Source organism: Drosophila suzukii, chromosome 3, assembly GCF_043229965.1.
Source record: "Drosophila suzukii chromosome 3, CBGP_Dsuzu_IsoJpt1.0, whole genome shotgun sequence".
Taxonomy (NCBI): domain Eukaryota; kingdom Metazoa; phylum Arthropoda; class Insecta; order Diptera; family Drosophilidae; genus Drosophila; species Drosophila suzukii.
In genome coordinates this window covers 39,618,419-39,637,943 of record NC_092082.1, presented here as the reverse complement: position 1 = coordinate 39,637,943, position 19,525 = coordinate 39,618,419, and the positions used below count along the sequence as shown (strand labels likewise).

Here is a 19,525-nt window from a genome sequence, read left to right as displayed (position 1 = left end):
CCAGCGGGCCGTGCGCAAAAGGGAAATAACGGTTACCGGAGGTCCTATATAAGGCCGCAGAGCGCTGGCAGCTGGATCAGTCGATCACGAGGAGTCAAACCTTCAAGATCAGTTAAAGTACCAAGTGAACAGTCAGTCAAGCAAATAATCTACGAGGGAGCTACAACCAAGCGACAACCGTGGGAAGCACACAAGGAGCAAGATCGCCACGTCGAGACGTTCGGGATTGGGACATCAGGAATCTCCGAATTGAGACACAGGTAGCTGAGTTCTGGAAGGCATTACGCGGCTAAGTCAAGGCGTTTGTTTTCCAACTTTGTCACGACCACACCCTGGCAAGTCGCCCGGCGGGTCTGTCAGAGACAAGCAAAAGAGTCCTCCGACGAAGAACCGTCAGCTTGGGGAGGAAAGGTGTCTGCGGCCCAGCGTACTTTGCCCGACCAAGCAGGACCTGGCGTGACGGACGAGCGATAGATCGATTTGTGGTTTCAAGAGGCGGCCGCCTGGAGAGCCCTGCGATTACCGGCGAAGTTCCCGAACAGCAATCGCCCAACTCCCCGAGTGCCAGAACGACGAGATACTGGTCAGAAGACAGCGCAGAGGACATCGACAGCGACACCAGCAGACATTTCCGGCAGCCACGTTACCATCACCGCGCGGAGCTCATTGGGGAGCGCAGGAACGTCGCAGACGTCACGCATTAGGGTGAAGCCGGGTGGAACGTTCGTCTGCGCTAGGCGTAAAGCGAAGTGAACCGCTAGACAGCTTCCTGGCGGCAGCCTTGACTGTCAGCGCGAACTGAGCAAGAACCTAGCGGGACCGTCCGGGACAGAGCAAGGGACAGGTATTGCCTCGAGAGTCGTCGGCCTGGAGAGCAAGACTTGTTCACCCTAGTCTGAGAACGGTGACGCTTCCCTAAGCCCACAAGGCCGAACTCTCGGCGGGTCTAAGGCGCAACAAGCGACCCCGAGGCAGCGCGTCAGCAAGCAAGCAGAGGCGGCCACTACGAGCGTCCCGAGACCCAGGATCCAGAGGAGGACGAGTCAACGCGTCGAGGAGCCAGAAAGAGGAGCGCCAGCAGCCGGCGGAACCAGAGCCAGGAGATACCGAAGCCAGCCCAGCCACACACCCGCTGTACTAATACCACGAGAATAAATCCCACTGTTACCATTTGTACCCTTTGTTTTCTCACTGATCTACGGGCAATCACGTCATATAAATTTGGTGGGACGATCGCACAATCTTCTGAGCTAGCCGCACGAATCTCGTAGCGAGCAGACAAACAAAATCAGTTCGTTACATCTGGCGCCCAATGTGATTGTCCCAACAGTGAGAACAGCACAACAAAAATGGGAAAGAAGTGGATTTACCTCCTCAAGAAGGAGGACTTCGCCCATGTCGCACAGAGGCTTGATTTTAGTAAGGCGTTTGATTCTGTAAATCACCCGATTTTAGTCCGGAAATTGGACCTTTTAGGGTTTCCAGGTGATCTTCTCAGGTGGATCTTAAGTTATTTGAATGACAGGACTCAAAGGGTCATTTTTAAGAACTCTTTGTCATCCCTAATCCGAGTTACGACCGGTGTACCACAAGGAAGTCATCTTGGTCCGCTCCTGTTTACATTATCTATAAATGACCTTCTTAACGAAGTCACGGGTTCTTATGTACTCAGATGACGTTAAGTTGTGCCTGCAATATAATGACCCCGCACAAAGTTTAGCTTTACAATCGGATCTAAATGCATTTCAAACATGGTGCATGGATAATTAATTGAATTTAAATGGTTCTAAGTGTAAACTAATGACCTTTTTTCGTGTCACCCCCACTGCTCAACGTATACTTTGAGTGGTTGTGCGTTAGATAGGATAACGCATGCTGACGACCTTGGAGTCTACATGGATCCTAGACTTAAATTTTCCGATCACATTACTACTATGGTAAATAAAGCCAGGGGCGTGCTTGCATTTATCAAAAGGTCGTCGAAGGAATTCGATGATCCCTATGTCACAAAGACCTTGTTTATTTCATTAGTCCGACCAATTCTTGAGTACTGCGCTCCAGTTTGGAGTCCCCACTATGGGGTGCATATAGACCGGATTGAATCTGCGCAAAAAAAATTCTTAATATTTGTCTTACGGAGACTTAACTGGGATACAAGCCTAATACTACCATCCTACTCTAGTAGACTACTTCTAATTAACTTACCATCGTTAGCTAACCGTAGAACTATGCTTGGTATTACGTTTATTAGAAATCTTATTCATGGTGATGTAGAGAGTCCCGAGTTACTGGGTCGCCTGCATTTTAATGTGCCAAATAGATTCACTAGAAACTATATTCCTTTAGTATTAAATCACTGTATTTCTAATTACGCAATGCATGAACCTTTTAGAGTACTTTGCAATGATTATAATAGACTATATCATCTAAAATGTACTACTGAATCACTTCCTATCTTTAAATCAATAATACTATCCTCCCTAGTTACTAATTAGTTTTACTTGATGTATTTTGTCTATTCGTATATTGACCTATATTTTTAATTGTCTTTTGTTACATTGTCTTTTTCTTTGTCCGCGATTATGTTTACTCGCCCAAAACGGTGATGGGCTCCGCGCGTAACAAGCTTTGCTTGGTATCGTAGGGCCACTTGTTTGTACTGACCATAGTGCATCAACGTCCAAGAGTCGCACAGAGGCTTAATGTCGCCCTGAAGGGCAGGCTAGAAGACATGAGGAAGGCACTGTCGGAATACTATTCAGAAACAGAGAACGACCCACAACTTGACGACATCTGGGCCGAGCTGGAAGCAACATACCACGACAGGGCCGGCCCAAGCATTACGTTAACAAGCGCTGAAGGGGAAAACCTGGTGGCAAGCCTGAGCTTTGACAACATGCAAAATGAGGCCCACAGGAGAGAGTCAAGCCAGAATAAGAAAACAACAGCGCTGACCCCGAGACCAAGCCAGTCGGACTATGCAAAGGTCGCTAAACAGGTCTGCGAATGGTCGCTTAGGTTCGACGGGGCAGAAAAACCATTTGACTTCCTGGAGCAGGTAGAATGGTCCGCCAACACGTACGGCTTGGACCTTGATATGATCCCTCGAGCGATGCCGGAGTTGCTTAAAGGAAGGGCGTTGAAATGGTTCATCGCCAACAACAAGCAATGGAGAACCTGGGCAGAGTTCATAGAAAGCTTCCACACCAATTTTCTGCCAAGAGATTTCTTCACCAGGCTAGCGGACCAGGTCCGGCAACGGAAGCAAGGCTTCAGCGAGTCTTTCAAGGACTACATGATCGACATGCAGACGATGGTGAGGCCACTTAACTACTCTACGAAAGAAACGTTAAGGGTCATTAAAGAGAACTGCACACCAAGCCTACGGATTTTCTTAAGAGCATACAAAGTGTCGGACCTGGATACGCTAATGATCCTAGCCGATGAGTACGAAGAACTTGAAAAGGAACGGGAAGTTTTCGCACAGGAGAACAAGTTCTCAAAGACCAAGTCAGCGTCACCAACGCAGGGGACATGCAGAAGATGCGAGGGACAGATAACCAGGACACACGAGGAAATGACCCATGGTCACCACCACACCAAGCCAGACGACAGCAGGCAACAGACGCACCACGCGGAGGCCATTGGACACAACCCCCACAGCAACAGAGACATCCAAACAATACCTTGTGGAGGCTGCCAAGCAAAACACAGAGGCCACAAGATGCCACCCACATCACAGACCCGCAGGAGGCCTGTCGAAAATGCGGTGGGAACGGACACTGGGCTAGAGGATGTCGAATCCAGCGGCTGTTATTTTGCTGGATATGATACAAGATGGGTGTCAGGAGCGTAGACTGCTGCCAACGATCGGGAAATGGCCAGCGATCTCAGCCGCAGAGAGGCGAGCGGGGATCGCACAATGCCACCTTTCCAATCTAACGGGCAAGCTAATCGAGGAGGAGCAGCAGTTGTCCGCAGCTGTGATGATTGGTGGGAACAGCTACAAAGCCACAATCGATACCAGAGCAACGGCAAGCTTCGTGAGCGAAGAATTGGCGGACAATATTGCTGCTCTACGAAAGATTACAAAGACGAGACGGCAAGTTAGGTTGGCAGATGGAAGGTGCGGCGGAATTGATGCGCAGTTCGAGGTGGAGGTCAAATTCGGCAACAAACAAGTGACCATGAGCCTGTTGATTTTACCCGGAGTAGTGGATCCATTAGTGTTGGGATGGAACTTCCTGAAACAAGTCGGAACCGAGATAAGGTGTGCTGGACACGAGATAATAATACCAGCCAGGAACCGACACAATGGATGGCTTGAGGAGAAGCTATCAGTAGCAGTCGTTCAACAAGTAAACGAGTTGGACGATACTACAGCGTTCTTTGAAGCAGAGCTGGCAGACTTCAGCACAATGACGGGAACATCGAATATGGCAGAACACCAGATCAAAATGAAGGATGACAAGCCAATCAAGCAGAGATACTACCCCAAGAACCCGACAATTTAAGGGGAAATCAACGCAAAGGTGGACGAGCTTCTCCAAATGGGGTTCGTAGAGCATTCAAAGAGCCCATACAGCTCCCCCATCGTGATGGTGAAAAGGAAGACAGGCAAGTGGAGACTGTGTGTCGACTTTAGGCAGATCAACGCGAAGTCAGTGAAGGATGCCTACCCAAGGCCCCGCATAATCTACATCCTGGACCAACTAAGGGAAGCGCGGTACATCAGCAGTTTGGACCTGAAGGATGGATACTGGCAAATCCCACTGGAAGAGAGTAGCAGGCAGTATACGGCGTTCACGGTACCAGGCAAAGGTCTGTTTCAGTGAAGGGTAATGCCGTTCCGACTTCACTCGACGTCGGCAACGTTTCAGAAAGTTTTGGACCAAGTAATTGCGATCAGATGCAGGCGACCGGCAAGATGTTGACCCAAGTGCCGGAGGAACCGTGGGCCACGGTATGTGCAGACTTCGTTGGACCCCTACCAAGATCTAAGCTCGGGAACCAAATGCTGCTGGTCATGATAGACAGATTTTCGAAATGGACGGAACTGGTGCCCCTGCGCAGTGCGACAGCAGAGTCGCTCAAGAAGGCGTTTAGGGAACGCATAATCGCAAGGTACGAGGTCCCGAAGGTGGTCATAACGGACAATGGAGTCCAGTTTGCAAGCCGCATATTTAAAAATTTCCTGGCTGAGATGGGTTAGTCAACAATTCACCGCGCCATACACTCCACAAAAGAATCCGACCGAACGAGCAAACAGAACGGTCAAGACCATGATTGCGCAGTTCGCAGGACAGGACCAGAGAAACTGGGACGAGAAGTGGCCGGAGATTATGCTAGCAGTGAACACGAGCACATCGGAATCCACCGGCCATAGACCGGCGTTTCTTACCCAGGGAAGGGAACCACGTCTACCCAGCAGCCTATATGATAAGGAAACCCTAGGCACTGGACGAGATACGGAGACCCCTGAGGAAAATGCCAACAAACTAAGAGAGGTATTTGAGATCGTGCGGCGAAATATGGATAAGGCGTCCCAGGACCAAGCACACTACAATCTGAGAAGGAGGCAATGGTCACCAGCGGTGGGCGACATAGTGTGGGCCAAGGAACATCACCTGTTCAAAGCGGCCGAAGAATTCGCTGCAAAACTAGCCCCGAGGTACAATGGCCCTTACCAGGTTGTAGATTTCGTCTCTCCAGTGATCTGCAAAATTCGCCACACACAGTCGAAGAAAGAAAAGACAGTTCACGTTGGCGAGCTCAAGCAACAATTAAACGAGCAGACAGCAGAAACGTCAGATGTCTAACAACAGGTACGAGGCGACAGGATTAGGCGTCAGGCCGAAGCGAGAGTCATCCATACGCCACACGGAAAGGACAATAAGGATAGAACAAGGACATGGATAAGGATCACACGTTGATCCAGACTGCGAGGCCACAGGATTAGGCGTCAGGCCGAAGCGAGAGTCATCCACACGCCACGCAGAAAGGTCAACCATAAGGGTAGGGCACAAGGACGTGGATAGGGATGGATGGTGATCCCGACCGCAAGGCAACAGGATTCAGAGTCGGGCAGTTGCCAGAGTCATCCGCGATAACGCCAGGCGGAAGTGACACTTACAAAACGGCACAAGGATACGGGTAACGTAGAAGAGAGTATGCGCGGAAGGAGACAAGCAACACTAGTCGCGCAGTCCAGACATACAGCGCAGCATCCGGAGATTCTTTACGGAATGCGCCTGACGAGCTCGTCTAGTTGTTACCCGAGGAAAAGGGGAGGACGGTGCAGAATCAGATCTACACAGTAGCCAGCTGGTCACAAAAGACAGAAACACGCACCACACCAACAGTTAACTAAAAACAAGAAGAAGAACGGGGTATGTATGGGCCGCACCAGCAACCTGAAATTTAAAGGGGGCTTAATGCAGGAAGCAGAAACGGACATCATAATACTTACCTGCTGTCCTGGTTGCAAAGTGAATGCGAAGTCCTCTCCGAACCCGCTCTCGAAAGCTGCCAATATGGAGTCAGATGCTGCCAACAGGGGACGAGTGAAGGGCGAGAGAGGACGAAAAAATGACATGAAAAGGAGTGAAGGAAATGCAAAAGAAACTTACCAATGAATGTTGCAAAATCACCACGAGCCAGGGAAGAGGGCGCCTCGATAGGCGATCGATTGGCACTGGACGATAGTGCGATCGATGGGCACACGAAAATGGAAATATCGGCCAAGGTGGAAATATCGCAACGAGCAGGTGGCAACGCCGCACCGTCGGTGTCGATATGCGAATTAACATCGATCACGCACGAATGGTGTCACCAGGCGGAGGAAACATGGAAAGGAGTGAGACGCAGCAACGAGCAGCGAGCTGGGGATCGATAGCCCATGAGTATCGATGTCCCAGTGGAAACACGGCAAATATCGACGCGGGAGATTTAAAGTTGCTACGTGGAGGATGACCAGCGCTGTAGAAACTCAAGGGAGTTAAGAGCGTCGAGGGAGCATCGAGGGAGCAACGAGGGAGCGCCGCGGGAATCACAAGGACTCGAAGGCTAGGACATGCAAGGAAACGCCGGAGAGTAGAAACAAGCTTTAAATGTTTCCCGAAGTAAGGGGGGAATGTGAGGAGTTAAATAACTCCCCACAAATAGAAGCAGCAGCAGATGGCCGGCCGCTTACCAGTTACGCGGCGAACTCGCGTAGTATCGGCGCGGCGAGGATACTTTGGAGACTTGGATGGAGAACGAGAGAGTTTGGAGACCAAGGACGGAGAGCGAGAGAGTTTGGAGACCAAGGATGGAGATCGAGAGAGTTTGGAGACCAAGGATGGAGAGCGAGAGAGTTTGGAGACCAAGGATGGAGATCGAAAGAGTTTGGAGACCAAGGACGGAGAGCGAGAGAGATTGGAGACCAAGCACGGAGAACGAGAGAGAATGTGCAAAAACAGGATAACGGAACTCCACCGGACTTTGGACTCTCCCGTGAACTTTGGACCGGGAGAGGAAGTGCCACATCTCGGCAGTGGAGCGGCACACAGGCGTGCCACAAGCATCAGGGGAAACAGCGGGACTTCAGCAGTGGGCGGAGCATCGATTAGAAGCGGTACGTGAAGGACAAGTGGGTCAACCAGGAGGCACGGACTTTGGACCCGGAGTGGAGAGATCCAGCGGGCCGTGCGCAAAAGGGAAATAACGGTTCCCGGAGGCCCTATATAAGGCCGCAGAGCGCTGGCAGCTGGATCAGTCGATCACGAGGAGTCAAACCTTCAAGATCAGTTAAATTACCAAGTGAATAGTGAGTGAAGCAAGTAATCTACGAGGGAGCCACAACCAAGCGAGTCGTCGGAAGCAGCGCCGTGGGAAGCACACAAGGAGCAAGATCGCCACGTCGAGACGTTCGGGATTGGGACATCAGGAATCTCCGAATTGAGACACAGGTGGCTGAGTTCTGGAAGGCATCACGCGGCTAAGTCAAGGCGATTGTTTTCCAACTTTGTCACGACCACACCCTGGCAAGTCGCCCTGCGGGTCTGTCAGAGACAAGCAAAAGAGTCCTCCGACGAAGAACCGTCAGCTTGGGGAGGAAAGGTGTCTGCGACCCAGCGTACTTTGCCCGACCAAGCAGGACCTGGCGTGACGGACGAGCGGTAGATCGATTTGTGGTTTCAAGAGGCAGCCGCCTGGAGAGCCCTGCAATTACCGGCGAAGTTCCCGAACAGCAATCGCCCAACTCCCCGAGTGCCAAAACGACGAGATACTGGTCAGAAAACAGCGCAGAGGACATCGACAGCGACACCAGCAGACATTTCCGGCAGCGACGTTACCATCGCCGCGCGGAGCTCATTGGGGAGCGCAGGAGCGTCGCAGACGTCACGCATAAGGGTGAAGCCGGGTGGAACGTTCGTTTGCGCTAGGCGTAAAGTGAAGTGAACCGCTAGACAGCTTCCTGGCGGCAGCCTTGACTGTCAGCGCGAACTGAGCAAGAACCTAGCGGAACCATCCGGGACAGAGCAAGGAACAGGTATTGCCTCGAAAGGCGTCGGCCTGGAGAGCAAGGCTTGTTCACCCTAGTCTGAGAACGGTGACGCTTCCCTAAGCCCACAAGGCCGAACTCTCGGCGGGTCTAAGGCGCAACAAGCGACCCCGAGGCAGCGCGTCAGCAAGCAAGCAGAGGCGGCCACTACGAGCGCCCCGAGACCCAGGATCAAGAGGAGGACGAGTCAACGCGTCGAGGAGCTAGAAAGAAAAGCGCCAGCAGCCGGCGGAACCAGAGCCAGGAGATACCGAAGCCAGCCCAGCCACACACCCGCTGTACTAATACCACGAGAATAAATCCCACTGTTACCATTTGAACCCTTTGTTTTCTCACTGATCTACGGGCAATCACGTCATATAAATTTGGTGGGACGAACGCACAATCTTCTGAGCTAGCCGCACGAATCTCGTAGCGAGCAGATAATGTGTGTGCAAGCCAGTACAACATTTTTTCTACCGTCAAAATAAAAGATAAAAACTAGTTTTTATTGGCACTGATTGAAAATTTTTTTTTTTTATTTGTTTTTTTTTATTTATATATTTATATCGATCTGGCAACTCCAATAATTGTATAGAGTTACCGGAGTGTAATTGTCACCAATTCACGCTTTTAGGTTGAATTCATAGTCAACTTTCGTGTGTTGTCGAATTCACGAAATTGCGTTTTTGCACACACGAATCGGCTGAAATGGCGAAATGAAAGCGTGAATTCGGCATCGCATAAACACAGTATATGACATTTTTATGAATATATCTATAACCATTCCAACAGATTATTTCGCTTCATTCACATTTTTTCAGTTAATAGCCTGTTCACACAGTTTGGGTTTCGGCTTCAGCGACCAAATTTGGTTAAATACATGTTTTTAAATATATAGCAACCATATTAGTATTGGAAAATGTTTTATCAAAGAAAAACTCTTCTCACAAACTCTAATTGGCAAAAATTATAAATAGAGAAATGGCAGTAGTAAAAACTAAAAATGTGCAAAGGGGCCGTCCATAAACCACGTGGACAGTTTTGTGGGTGGGTGGGGGGGGGGGTTGTCGAGGTAAATGTCCACGTGGACATAGTACAAATGTAATTGTAACCTTTATGTTATTTATTCCACTTTTAAATTTACTATTAAACTTATATTTATTTACCATTTTTAAAAATCTCTATAGATATCATTTTTAATAAGAAAAAAAAATTTTTTACTGAAAAAGTCCACGTAGACAAAATAGGGGGGGGGGGGGGGGGGGCGGGTTAGTTAAAAATCCACGAAAAATCCCCACGAGGGAGGGAGGGGGCGTCAAAAAGTGATTAAAATTTGTCCACGTGGTTTATGGACGGCCCCAAATGTAATTTTGGAGCATTTTGGGGTCAACTATTGTACCAAGTTATACTTAGCAATCGTCTTCGAATTATTTCCGAATTTTTTTAAAAATATTTTTTAAGCCTGTTTTGCTGCAGGAATTGCAAATTTTTGTTAGGCCCCTTCTTTAGTAACTATATATGTAGATGTAGGGATGGTGGGAGGGAAGGCTGTAAATCTTGTTGCCGAAAAACATTCATACTGGTTTCAACATGGTTAAAACATTGGAATGCAATTTAAATTTGAGAATAACTAAACTAGTTTGTATTACAGTTGGTTAGTTATTTTAGTTTTGCCCGTTGGAGGAAATTTGTTAAATCAGTTAAAGAAATAGAAGTAAAATATTTTTTAGCTAACATATATATATTTATAAAAAAATGTAAGTTTAAGTCTTGCATTTGTGTGCTGGCCAAAGCCGCTTGGCCGTTTACAGTGTCGGTTTCGTGGCAGAGCGCCTGCAGGGGACTCCCACACTCGCGAATCAGGCCAGTGGGCACAATTGATTTAGCTCGACCCGGTAGTTCGTTCTGGCCCGCAATGTTTTTTTTTTTACAAGCCTTTACAAAGCGAAGCGCTGCTCTAACGATAAGAAGTCTCATTTGTGGCAAAAAAGAAGAATGCTGTGAAACTTCAACAAAAAAATACTGATAACACTAGCTTACAAACTTGTTCTTTTTTTTAAACGTGGAGACGTTTTGAGTCGCTGAATTTAATCATAAAAATTTTACATAACCCGTTGAGGAGAAACTCTGAAGCCGCTTGCCTAACTCTTGGATCTTTTGAAAATGAAAATTATACACCCTTTAAAACGGTTTTTAGAGATCATTCTATTATACAATATATTTTTTAACAGCATATACTTCTATAGCGCGTTTAATATTAAATCTATGTCCCAATTTATTTCGTTATCTTAAATCCTTAGGAAGAAAGCTAAACCCCCTAAGCGTCCTGTCTACGCCCCTGTCATGCTTGTTGTGTTAGAAACGCTAACTTTATATAAATTTCTCTTGAAATGATCGTTTAACCATAAATACAAGGACCTAACTTTTTCTCATCTCTATGCAAACCCGAAAAAAAACCGAACTAACCCCATAACTTCATCCCAGTGTAAACGGCTTTTAGAGTCGAGTTATGGAACCTCCACTGTGCAAACGCTATTTTGAAGTTATCAGCTTAATATACTATTCTATGAGCAAGTCGATAGATAGTCGTTGTTGTTGCGATGGGAAAATATTGTCCACGTCAGCTGTTATCTAATGGTGTATGGTAGATGTGCACTGTGAAAATAGCAGTTTCACATTTTTCAGAAATCCCAACTGTTACAGACGAATGGACTGTTTGGGAAAAAGCTATTATTCCTTTGCATACAGCCGCTTAAAATTGCAGCAACGAAGAATTTTTTTTAAACAACAGTGCTCCACTAAAGAGTTAACTTCAAACTTCTTATGATGCCAAACAAATTTTAAATAGGTGACTTTTTTAAAGCAAATTACTGTGAAATTGCACAATGCATCTTATAAAGCAAATGTAATAACTTCACTGTCTTGAAGACGTGTACCTCAAACGAGAGAACGCTATAGTCGAGTGTCTCGGTTTTTAGATAATCGTTATTTAGCTAAGGGGGGTGCAAGGGAGATAGACATATGCAAGCAGCTAAGCGACTTTCCCCAAGTTTGCGCACTATATTTGATTTTAACTTTTGAATGGTTGAACCGATTTAAGCATGGCACATAGATGGATATTGATAGTCAAAACAAATCACATTTACTTATTTCCAAGAAATTCAAAATCTGTAGGCGCGGAACAGATTTTAACGTTATGGGTGATTGTGGGCGTTTGAGTGGGCGTGGCACCTTGCTAAAATAAACATGCGCTGCCAAAGAACCTCATGAATTTGCATAACCAATCCCAACACTCTCATTTTCGAAATCTCAGCTTACATAAGGACGGACGAACTGATGGAATATATGAACCTTATAGGGTCGGAAACACTTTTTTCTAAGTGTTATCCCCTCTGTCCACAGAGGTCCATCCACCATCTACCATCCGTTGAACGAATGGTCTGGCGATGTTCCTCGTTTTTTCTGAGTTTATCTTCTTGACAGTGAAAATTGAAAACAGGGAACGTTTGCAAGTGAAAGGTGCCAACAGGCTTGTTTTGATTAGCCACAGCAATTCAGATTAACTGTTATCGGATGGTAAATGGTGGATGTGCTCTGTGGGAATAGTGACACAGAAATCAATAGCTAAGACTTGTGTGTAACTCTCGCATATAATTGTCTGTTAAGATAGGCGTTGCGTCGCCGAACCTATGACCATTTTTTAAAGGATGTTTATGTACTAAACAGATAATTTTCCTTATAACGGCGCCATTGCAGTTCAAATGCAATTCCTTCATAAACAAATTCCGACCTGTTGCAATAGTTATTAAATATGTGCACGCAGATCAAGTTTGAAAACCGCCCCGACTTTTATATTGAATAGATCTCTATAAAAATTGTCGGCTCAAATTAGTATAATTTCGGTGTTTTTGTATAATTTTGCGCGCTGTGTCAGCTAGATAGTATATAGTATTTTTTTTTCTTACCCTAATCAAGATTAAGGGGTTATATACACTTGTAATTTTTATTTGAAGAAAGATGTTTATTTAAATTCTGTGTTTGGTGTCATTGTGTACATTTTTTCCTTTTAATTATTTCAAAAATAAATCAATTTAAATTTAACGGAGTTGTAACGCTGAATGGAGGTATTTGAAAAATATCGACTACTGCGAAAATGGAGGCGGCTTGAACCAAAAAGTTGATTTGTTATCCACATCAAAACTATTTGCTGAAAAACACAGTTCTGAAAAAATCCGATAAGGTAATGCATGTTTCCTGCTTGGGATGCCAGATATGTATGATTTCGTGTGAGAGTATTCTTAAAACTATATACTACAAGACAATGCAACAAAATCGCACTTTGCCCTCTTAGTGCTCATATCTCATAGTCATAATTGATGTTCCTAGTTTTTAAAGAAATTTGAGCAGCTTAAAAGATAAATAGATATTCACATTAAAAGCCTAGTACTCAGATCGGCTAAGAGTTTCACCAGTCGAAAAATCTTATTCTTTGTAGTGTGACCAAAGTTTTCAAAGTTCACCCGCAATGCATGTAGCATGGTCTTACTGTCAAGCAGCTGGGCTTGTTGCCAAAAAGAAGAGTCTGCTGGTGCACAAAATAAAAATAATTGAAATGTTCGACGAAAGTTTTTATTTATGTAAATTAGAAGTTTAAGGCTTCCTTTTCGTCCCACGGATGCTTCGCCATCTTTCCCGCGCCATCTGTAGTCCAGCTCCAAGTCCCAATAGGCTGGCCAATAATGGCGGGTGATGGCTCCTCCAGCTGTCCCTAAGCGGGCGACCTTATTTTTTTTTGAGGTGGAGTCTTCAATGGGGAGCTGGTCGGAGATCGAGCGGTGTCCCATGCTCCTTCCCACTGGGATTCTCAAGTGGATCTCCTTCAGCACTTCAGCTATTCTGCTATCTGCCCCGTTGTGGTATTGCTTCCTGTCGGTCAAGTCCCACAATAATGGGCAACAGCTTGGATTAGGCGTCCTTTTTCGTCTGCACTGACCTCCTTTAGCCGTTTTTGGTGTTTTTCTTCCATTTTTCTTCTGCACGAATACCGCCAAAGATTGAATTTCTTATTCTTTGGGCCACGGCTAACGGCGTTCATCGAAAATTCACTCTCTAAATCTGGTATTTTTTCTGGTATTTCCTTAGCTCATCTGAGTACCGCGCTGAAAAACAGACCCGACGAAAAGCTTTAGCCGCCTGTTTGCCTCTCGCTCACTCCTATGGCCAGCTCACGGTTTTCGTCGATGTGAGTACTAGGCTTATATCATAAAACCGGGCAAAGTATTGACTATTCGAACCACCGAAGCTACATGTACATATATTTGTGAACGCTCCACATTGTTTTTCACATTACCTGTGTGTAGACGTGGTTTTATGGTAATAGGGTGTTACAAGGGTAATTTAAAAATTGTCCTATTGTCAATCTGGTAACATTATAAATCAAACGTTCAATAAATGGAAGTGTGATTGCATCACAGCCATATAATCAAAGGTTATTACCGTTCATATACAAGATTATTTAAAAATATTCTAATAACCACCTGGCCTCATATTTTGAATTATCTTTTGTTACCGTTGGTTTTGTTTTTATATTATTTAACAGGTACGAATAAGTGTTTAATTACAGCTTTGATAATGGCCTTTCGAAACTGGTTCTCAATTCCCGTTGTTCAAGCCGATGACGAAGAGGAGTTAGTGGACCCTCAAGCAGCCCTAAGAGTAAGAAATATAAATTGATTTTTGCAGAAAAATATTTCATGTTTTTATGCAACAGGAAAAATGCCAATCTAAAGGCCATATTGAATCCTTGTACAATAAATACCAAGAATGCAATGATCGAGTGAATGGGCGATCTAAGACAACTGAAACTTGCATGGAGGAATTAATTGACTACGTTGCTGAATTGGATCATTGCGTTGCTCACAATCTTTTCTCTAAACTAAAGTAACTAAGAATGAAGGCATCTTTATCAATAGCACTGTTTGAAACTAAATGCTTAAAAATGTTAACCTAAATAAACAAACTTTTTGAACAATATATCTAAGTATGTAAGTACATTTTAAATACATATGTAATCATTATAGCTAGAGTTACATAATGGTGCTGTCTAAAATAAGTGATTTTCTACATATATGTATGTAAATTAAGCAAGGTCCGTTGGTTCAGTCCTGTGGCAGTTCCTCCTTCCCTTGGTGCAGCGACAGTTACCTACATATTATCTTATTAAGATTACGGTGGCAGGCTTGACTTCGCCTTTGGTGATTACTGGCCTTGTGGCTCAGATATGTAATTGTACTATAAAATAAGTGACTACGACCCAAAAGCTGAACCCATAAGCTAGAAAGATACAGCCGGCACGCCGACACTTGTATCAGGATACCGCTGCTGACCGCTGTATTCGGCGCTGGACTCATGCGTCAGCAGTACATGTTTGGAACAAATTGGTAAATTAAAGTGCTGTGCAAGTTTCTTATTTGTGAGCAATTCTGATATATATCCAGTGTACGTACGACCCATATTTTTATACCCGTTACTCGTAGAGTAAAAGGGTATACTAGATTCGTCGGAAAGTATGTAACAGGCAGAAGGAAGCGTTTCCGACCCCATAAAGTATATATATTCTTGATCAGGATCACTAGCCGAGTCGATCTAGCCATGCCCGTCTGTCCGGATGAACGCTGAGATCTCGGAAACTATGAGAGCTAGGCTATTGAGATTTGGCGTACAGATTCCTGAGCTTCTTACGCAGCGCAAGTTTGTTTCAGTAGACTGCCACGCCCACTCTAACGCCCACAAACCGCCCAAAACTGTAACTCCTACAGTTTTGATGCTAGATAGAAAATTTTAACTGAAATTTATTGTTCTCATCAATACCTATCGATTGACCTAAAAAAAGTTTGCCACGCCCACTTAAACGCCCACAAACCGCGAAAACCTGTGACGCCCACAATTTGATTGCTAGATAAAAAATTTTAACTGAAATGTATTGGTGTCGTCAATACCTATCGATTGATCCAAAAATAAATTTGCCACGCCCACTCTAACGCCCATAACGCTTAAATCTGTATAACGCCGGTAGGTGGCGCATTTTAATCTCGCTTTGCTGCTTGCATATCTCCTTTTCTCTTTGAGTAACGGGTATCTGATAGTCGAGGTACTCGACTATAGCGTTCTTCCTTGTTTGGTATTAATGGTACAAATGCACTATGAAAACTCAACCCCCTTATCTGGTCAAAAACCAATTTTTTCGTTTAAATTAATAGAAAACGAAACTACTGTAATTAAATTCAGCAATTCCGATAAAGGGCGCTCCTGCAAAGATAACTCCATTCTGGGGCTTAAGAAATTTGACGTAAGGCTAGCATATCATAATTTCAAAGGATGACAAAGCATTTTTGGTGTTTGAAATTATTAATATGTATATGGGACGTATTCATTTTTTGTATGGGCAAATCCGCAGAATAGTTGAAGTGCTAGAGGAGATCCACTAGGGAATTTTAAGGGGAAGTAACAACCTAGTGGGACTTCGCTCCCTACATGGATATCCTGCCGGGCGTGTCCTTGCACAGGAAGTAAGTTCTGGCCAAAATAATTTGGTTATGTTGTACTAATAGAAGTATCTTTTCAGCAGAAACACCAGAACCACCTCCGACGAGCTCTCCATTGGGGAACCACAGGACTCATCCTCCGCCAGCTATTTGGCAGCTAGAGCCGAGATGGAGGACGAGCCGTGATCTATAGGGATGAGGAAAACAAGGCGCCCACTAAGGGACAGCTGGAGAAGCCATTGCCAGGATGCTGGGCGACTCCCTGCAGCATCAGGCCGAACAACCCCGTTCCCAATCCGGCTCCCGCTTCCTCATCCGGCTCACTACAGATGTAATGAATAGTGCAATGAGTTGGATTCTGAAGTAGGTCAGTGAATTCAGATTATGTTAAGAGTTGGCTTGGCTGACACTGCAGAATGTGCTGAGTGTGCCGTCCAGTTGTACGGTAAGTTAGTGAGACGTCGTGTCAATTCATGAAATTAAATATAATTCCCTGATCAGCAATTCTCATCTGCAGTGAGTGCAACTGGGCGCCTGGTACTGTTTCCAACTTGGCTACTGCTTGATCTGTTGGGTGCTGGTCATGTTGCACGAACACTTCCTGTGGCTGTAATGGTGGTCGTATATGTTGAGTTATAGCGGGCATTTTCCTAAAAGGGAGTAGTGCAGGCAACGGGCAGGATCTTGTCTTGATATCGAACCCTATCAAAAATTCGGTTTGCTGAATCCACCTTACACTTCCGCTCTATCACTAATTTGAAAACCGGCGGTACCCGTCCTAGGGCTAGCAATCAGTCGGGATAAGGTGAGTTCTCGGCAATATATTAAAGAGTCCCTCTGTCATTAAATTTTACCTTTGGGTCGATCTATAAACAAACTTGACAACAAATGAAATGGGCTATAGCCTATTCTGAGATAGGGTGTGTGCGCTTCAGCGACCAATTTTCGCTTCAGCGGCTTTTCAGTGTTTTTTAATTATTTTTACGAGCCTAGTGATTTTTGATTTAAGCTGCAATGGCGCCATTATAAAGAAATTGTTGTTGGTGCAGGACCAAGGACCTACACAACGGCTCGGAACACAGCAGATTGTCTTATCTTGAAAATAAATATTTCTTTACCTGTTTTAAGAAAATGATCAACACCAAAACGTACAAGAAGAACAAGGTATTTAAAGGCGCATCCATTTCCCAAAATTGTTGCTTAAAAATTGATATAGTCAAAGAACAGTATGCAAGGAAGGTATAAATACTTAAAAGGAACCAAACGCTTCTAAATTGTGAAAGTTCACGTGCCGTCACTGCTAAACCACAATAGCCCACAATAGTATTTATTTCCTGAATAGAAATCTCATCCTTGATCAAATTATTAATGGCAATAAAATAATCAATATTTAATTGATTTGAGTATAAATTCGAATACATTTCATCTACGCTTGCGAAATTATCCTTCTCAGTCTACTGGGGGTATGTAGGTATGTCTGCCGATTACGCTTAGAAAATCACCACAAAAAAGGTGAACGGTGAACTATAGATCGTTTTTTATAATTATAACTAATTTAAATCAGAGTATGGCGGTGTAGGAAATTTTAAGCATAGACTGATCGAACAACCGAAACCTAGGACCAACACGACTTTTCTCTTTCAAAGATGATATGCTACTGTCTTTATTTCCGAACGCTCGCTAAGAGGGCTTACAGCTGTACATATGTAAACATTAGGGTTATACAGTATTTTGTTAATAATCTGATCCAACATCCCGGCCCCGTTGAAAGGATCCACTTTCAAGACATCGGAAGTACAGCGAGCTTGTGAACAGGGCGGCAACAGGTTACCTTGGCGGTGCGCAGTGGAACGACTCGGATGCGCCCATACACTAGGGATTCGATCATTACATTACATTACATTATCTTTGTGAATAAGCACCATGGTACCGACAACGTCGTTTGACGATGGGGAAGTCCATTTAGTTCTTGATCGGAGTGCGTTGAAATAGTCTGTAGACCAGCGGTGCCAAAAATTGACTGCTTTAAATCGTTGCAGTGTGCTGACTTTAAAGTCTGTGACGATACGTTCTGGCATGAACGCAGTGATATTCCCGACCTGCTGTCAGAGCTGAGAGATCGTTCGGATCTGATGACATCGGTGTGAGGGGGCGTGAGTTGAGGATGGCTTCGATCTCAACCACGAGTGTTGAAAGCTCCTCGTAAGTAAACTTGGTGTTTACAAAGGTTCTGTTTAGTAGGCCTTTTACGCTCTTAACTGCCGCTTCCCACAGCCTACCAAAATGCGGAGCCCTGGGTGGGATAAAGTGATAGCTGATAAAGTCAGCCGCACAAAATTGTTGAATTGCGGTTTGAGTCTTCTCATTGAACAGGAACTTCCTTAGGTGGTACAGCTGATTGGAGGCGCCAACAATATTGGTCGCGTTGTCACAGTAAATATCTGTAGAGAGACCGCGACGTCCAGAGAATCTCTTCAGAGCCGCCAGAAATGCTTCTGTGCTCAAATCTGTGACCACCTCAATATGCACACCCTTGACGACGAGACATACGATCGAGCGAGAAAGCTCTTTAAAGGAATCTTTACGCTTATTTGGAGATATGTGTGTATAGGTCCGAAGAAATCAACACCGCATTTGCTGATGTGCTTACTGATTGCCAATCTTGCCTTGGGTAATTGACCCATTACTTGCTGCAGTAGTACGGGTCGATATCGAATGCAGTTGGTACAGGCTCGAACAATACGGCGCGCTAAATTCCTTGCATTGACGATCCAGAATTTCAGTCGAAGGAGAGCCCCCAATGCCTTTGGTCCGTCATGGAAGTTTCGAGTTTGAAGGTGGCGAACATATTTAACTGCCATTGATGATTTGCAGGGAAGATTCGCACTCTCAGGAAGATCGAAATTGTCGAGTCGTCCTCCGACCTTTATGAGTTCGAATCCTGTAGCGGTGTCTACGAAAAGAGATAGAAACTTTATAGGACCTTTAGGTACTTGGTTGTTTCTGAGCTATCGAAGTTCTTCCGGAAACGAGTGGTTTTGAAGATTCCAGGTTATGCAGTTTGCTGCGTGCTCTAACACTTCCGGACCTAGGGTTGGACCCTTGAACTTACATGATTTCCATTTCGAAAATCTGTCTATGATGACCAGCAGCATTTGGCTGCCGTGCTTCGATCTTGGTAGGGGTTCAATGAAGTCTGCACATACCGAGGCCCATGGTTCCTTTGGCACTTGGGTCAACATCTTCCCGGCCGCCTGCATTTGATTGGGCTTAAACCGCATGCAAGTTTCGCATTTTCTTACGTGGCGTATTTATGCATGCCTGGCCAATAGTATCGGGCTGCTAGCCGTGCAATTGTCCTCCGGCTTCCTATGTGTCCCGCCGATGGCGCGTCGTGGTTTTCCCTCAACACTGTTTCCCGTAGCGACTTTGGGTCCCACATCTTCCATGACGC

General features: G+C 45.2%; 1 protein-coding gene across 2 annotated transcripts; it reads left to right on the top strand.

Annotated features, from left to right (window-relative positions):
* The first annotated feature begins 13,864 nt into the window (after positions 1 to 13,864).
* On the top strand, positions 13,865 to 14,560 carry UQCR-11 (Ubiquinol-cytochrome c reductase 11 kDa subunit). 2 transcript variants are annotated; one of them, XM_017084765.4, is made up of 3 exons: positions 13,865 to 14,015; positions 14,127 to 14,242; positions 14,298 to 14,560. In XM_017084765.4, the coding sequence occupies exons 2-3, from the start codon at positions 14,159 to 14,161 to the stop codon at positions 14,469 to 14,471; spliced, it is 258 nt and encodes an 85-aa protein (XP_016940254.1). In that variant the 5' UTR covers positions 13,865 to 14,015; positions 14,127 to 14,158; the 3' UTR covers positions 14,472 to 14,560. The 2 variants fall into 2 exon arrangements, with proteins under 2 accessions (XP_016940254.1, XP_016940255.1); XM_017084766.4 differs by having other exon boundaries at positions 13,954 to 14,015; positions 14,151 to 14,242.
* The last annotated feature ends 4,965 nt before the right edge of the window (positions 14,561 to 19,525 follow it).

Coding starts and splice junctions, on each gene's coding strand:
- UQCR-11 (XM_017084765.4), top strand. CDS start 14,159: ATGGCCTTTCGAAACTGGTTCTCAATTCCCGTTGTTCAAGCCGATGAC. Junction 14,243..14,297: donor ACCCTCAAGCAGCCCTAAGA/GTAAGAAATATA, acceptor TTTATGCAACAG/GAAAAATGCCAATCTAAAGG.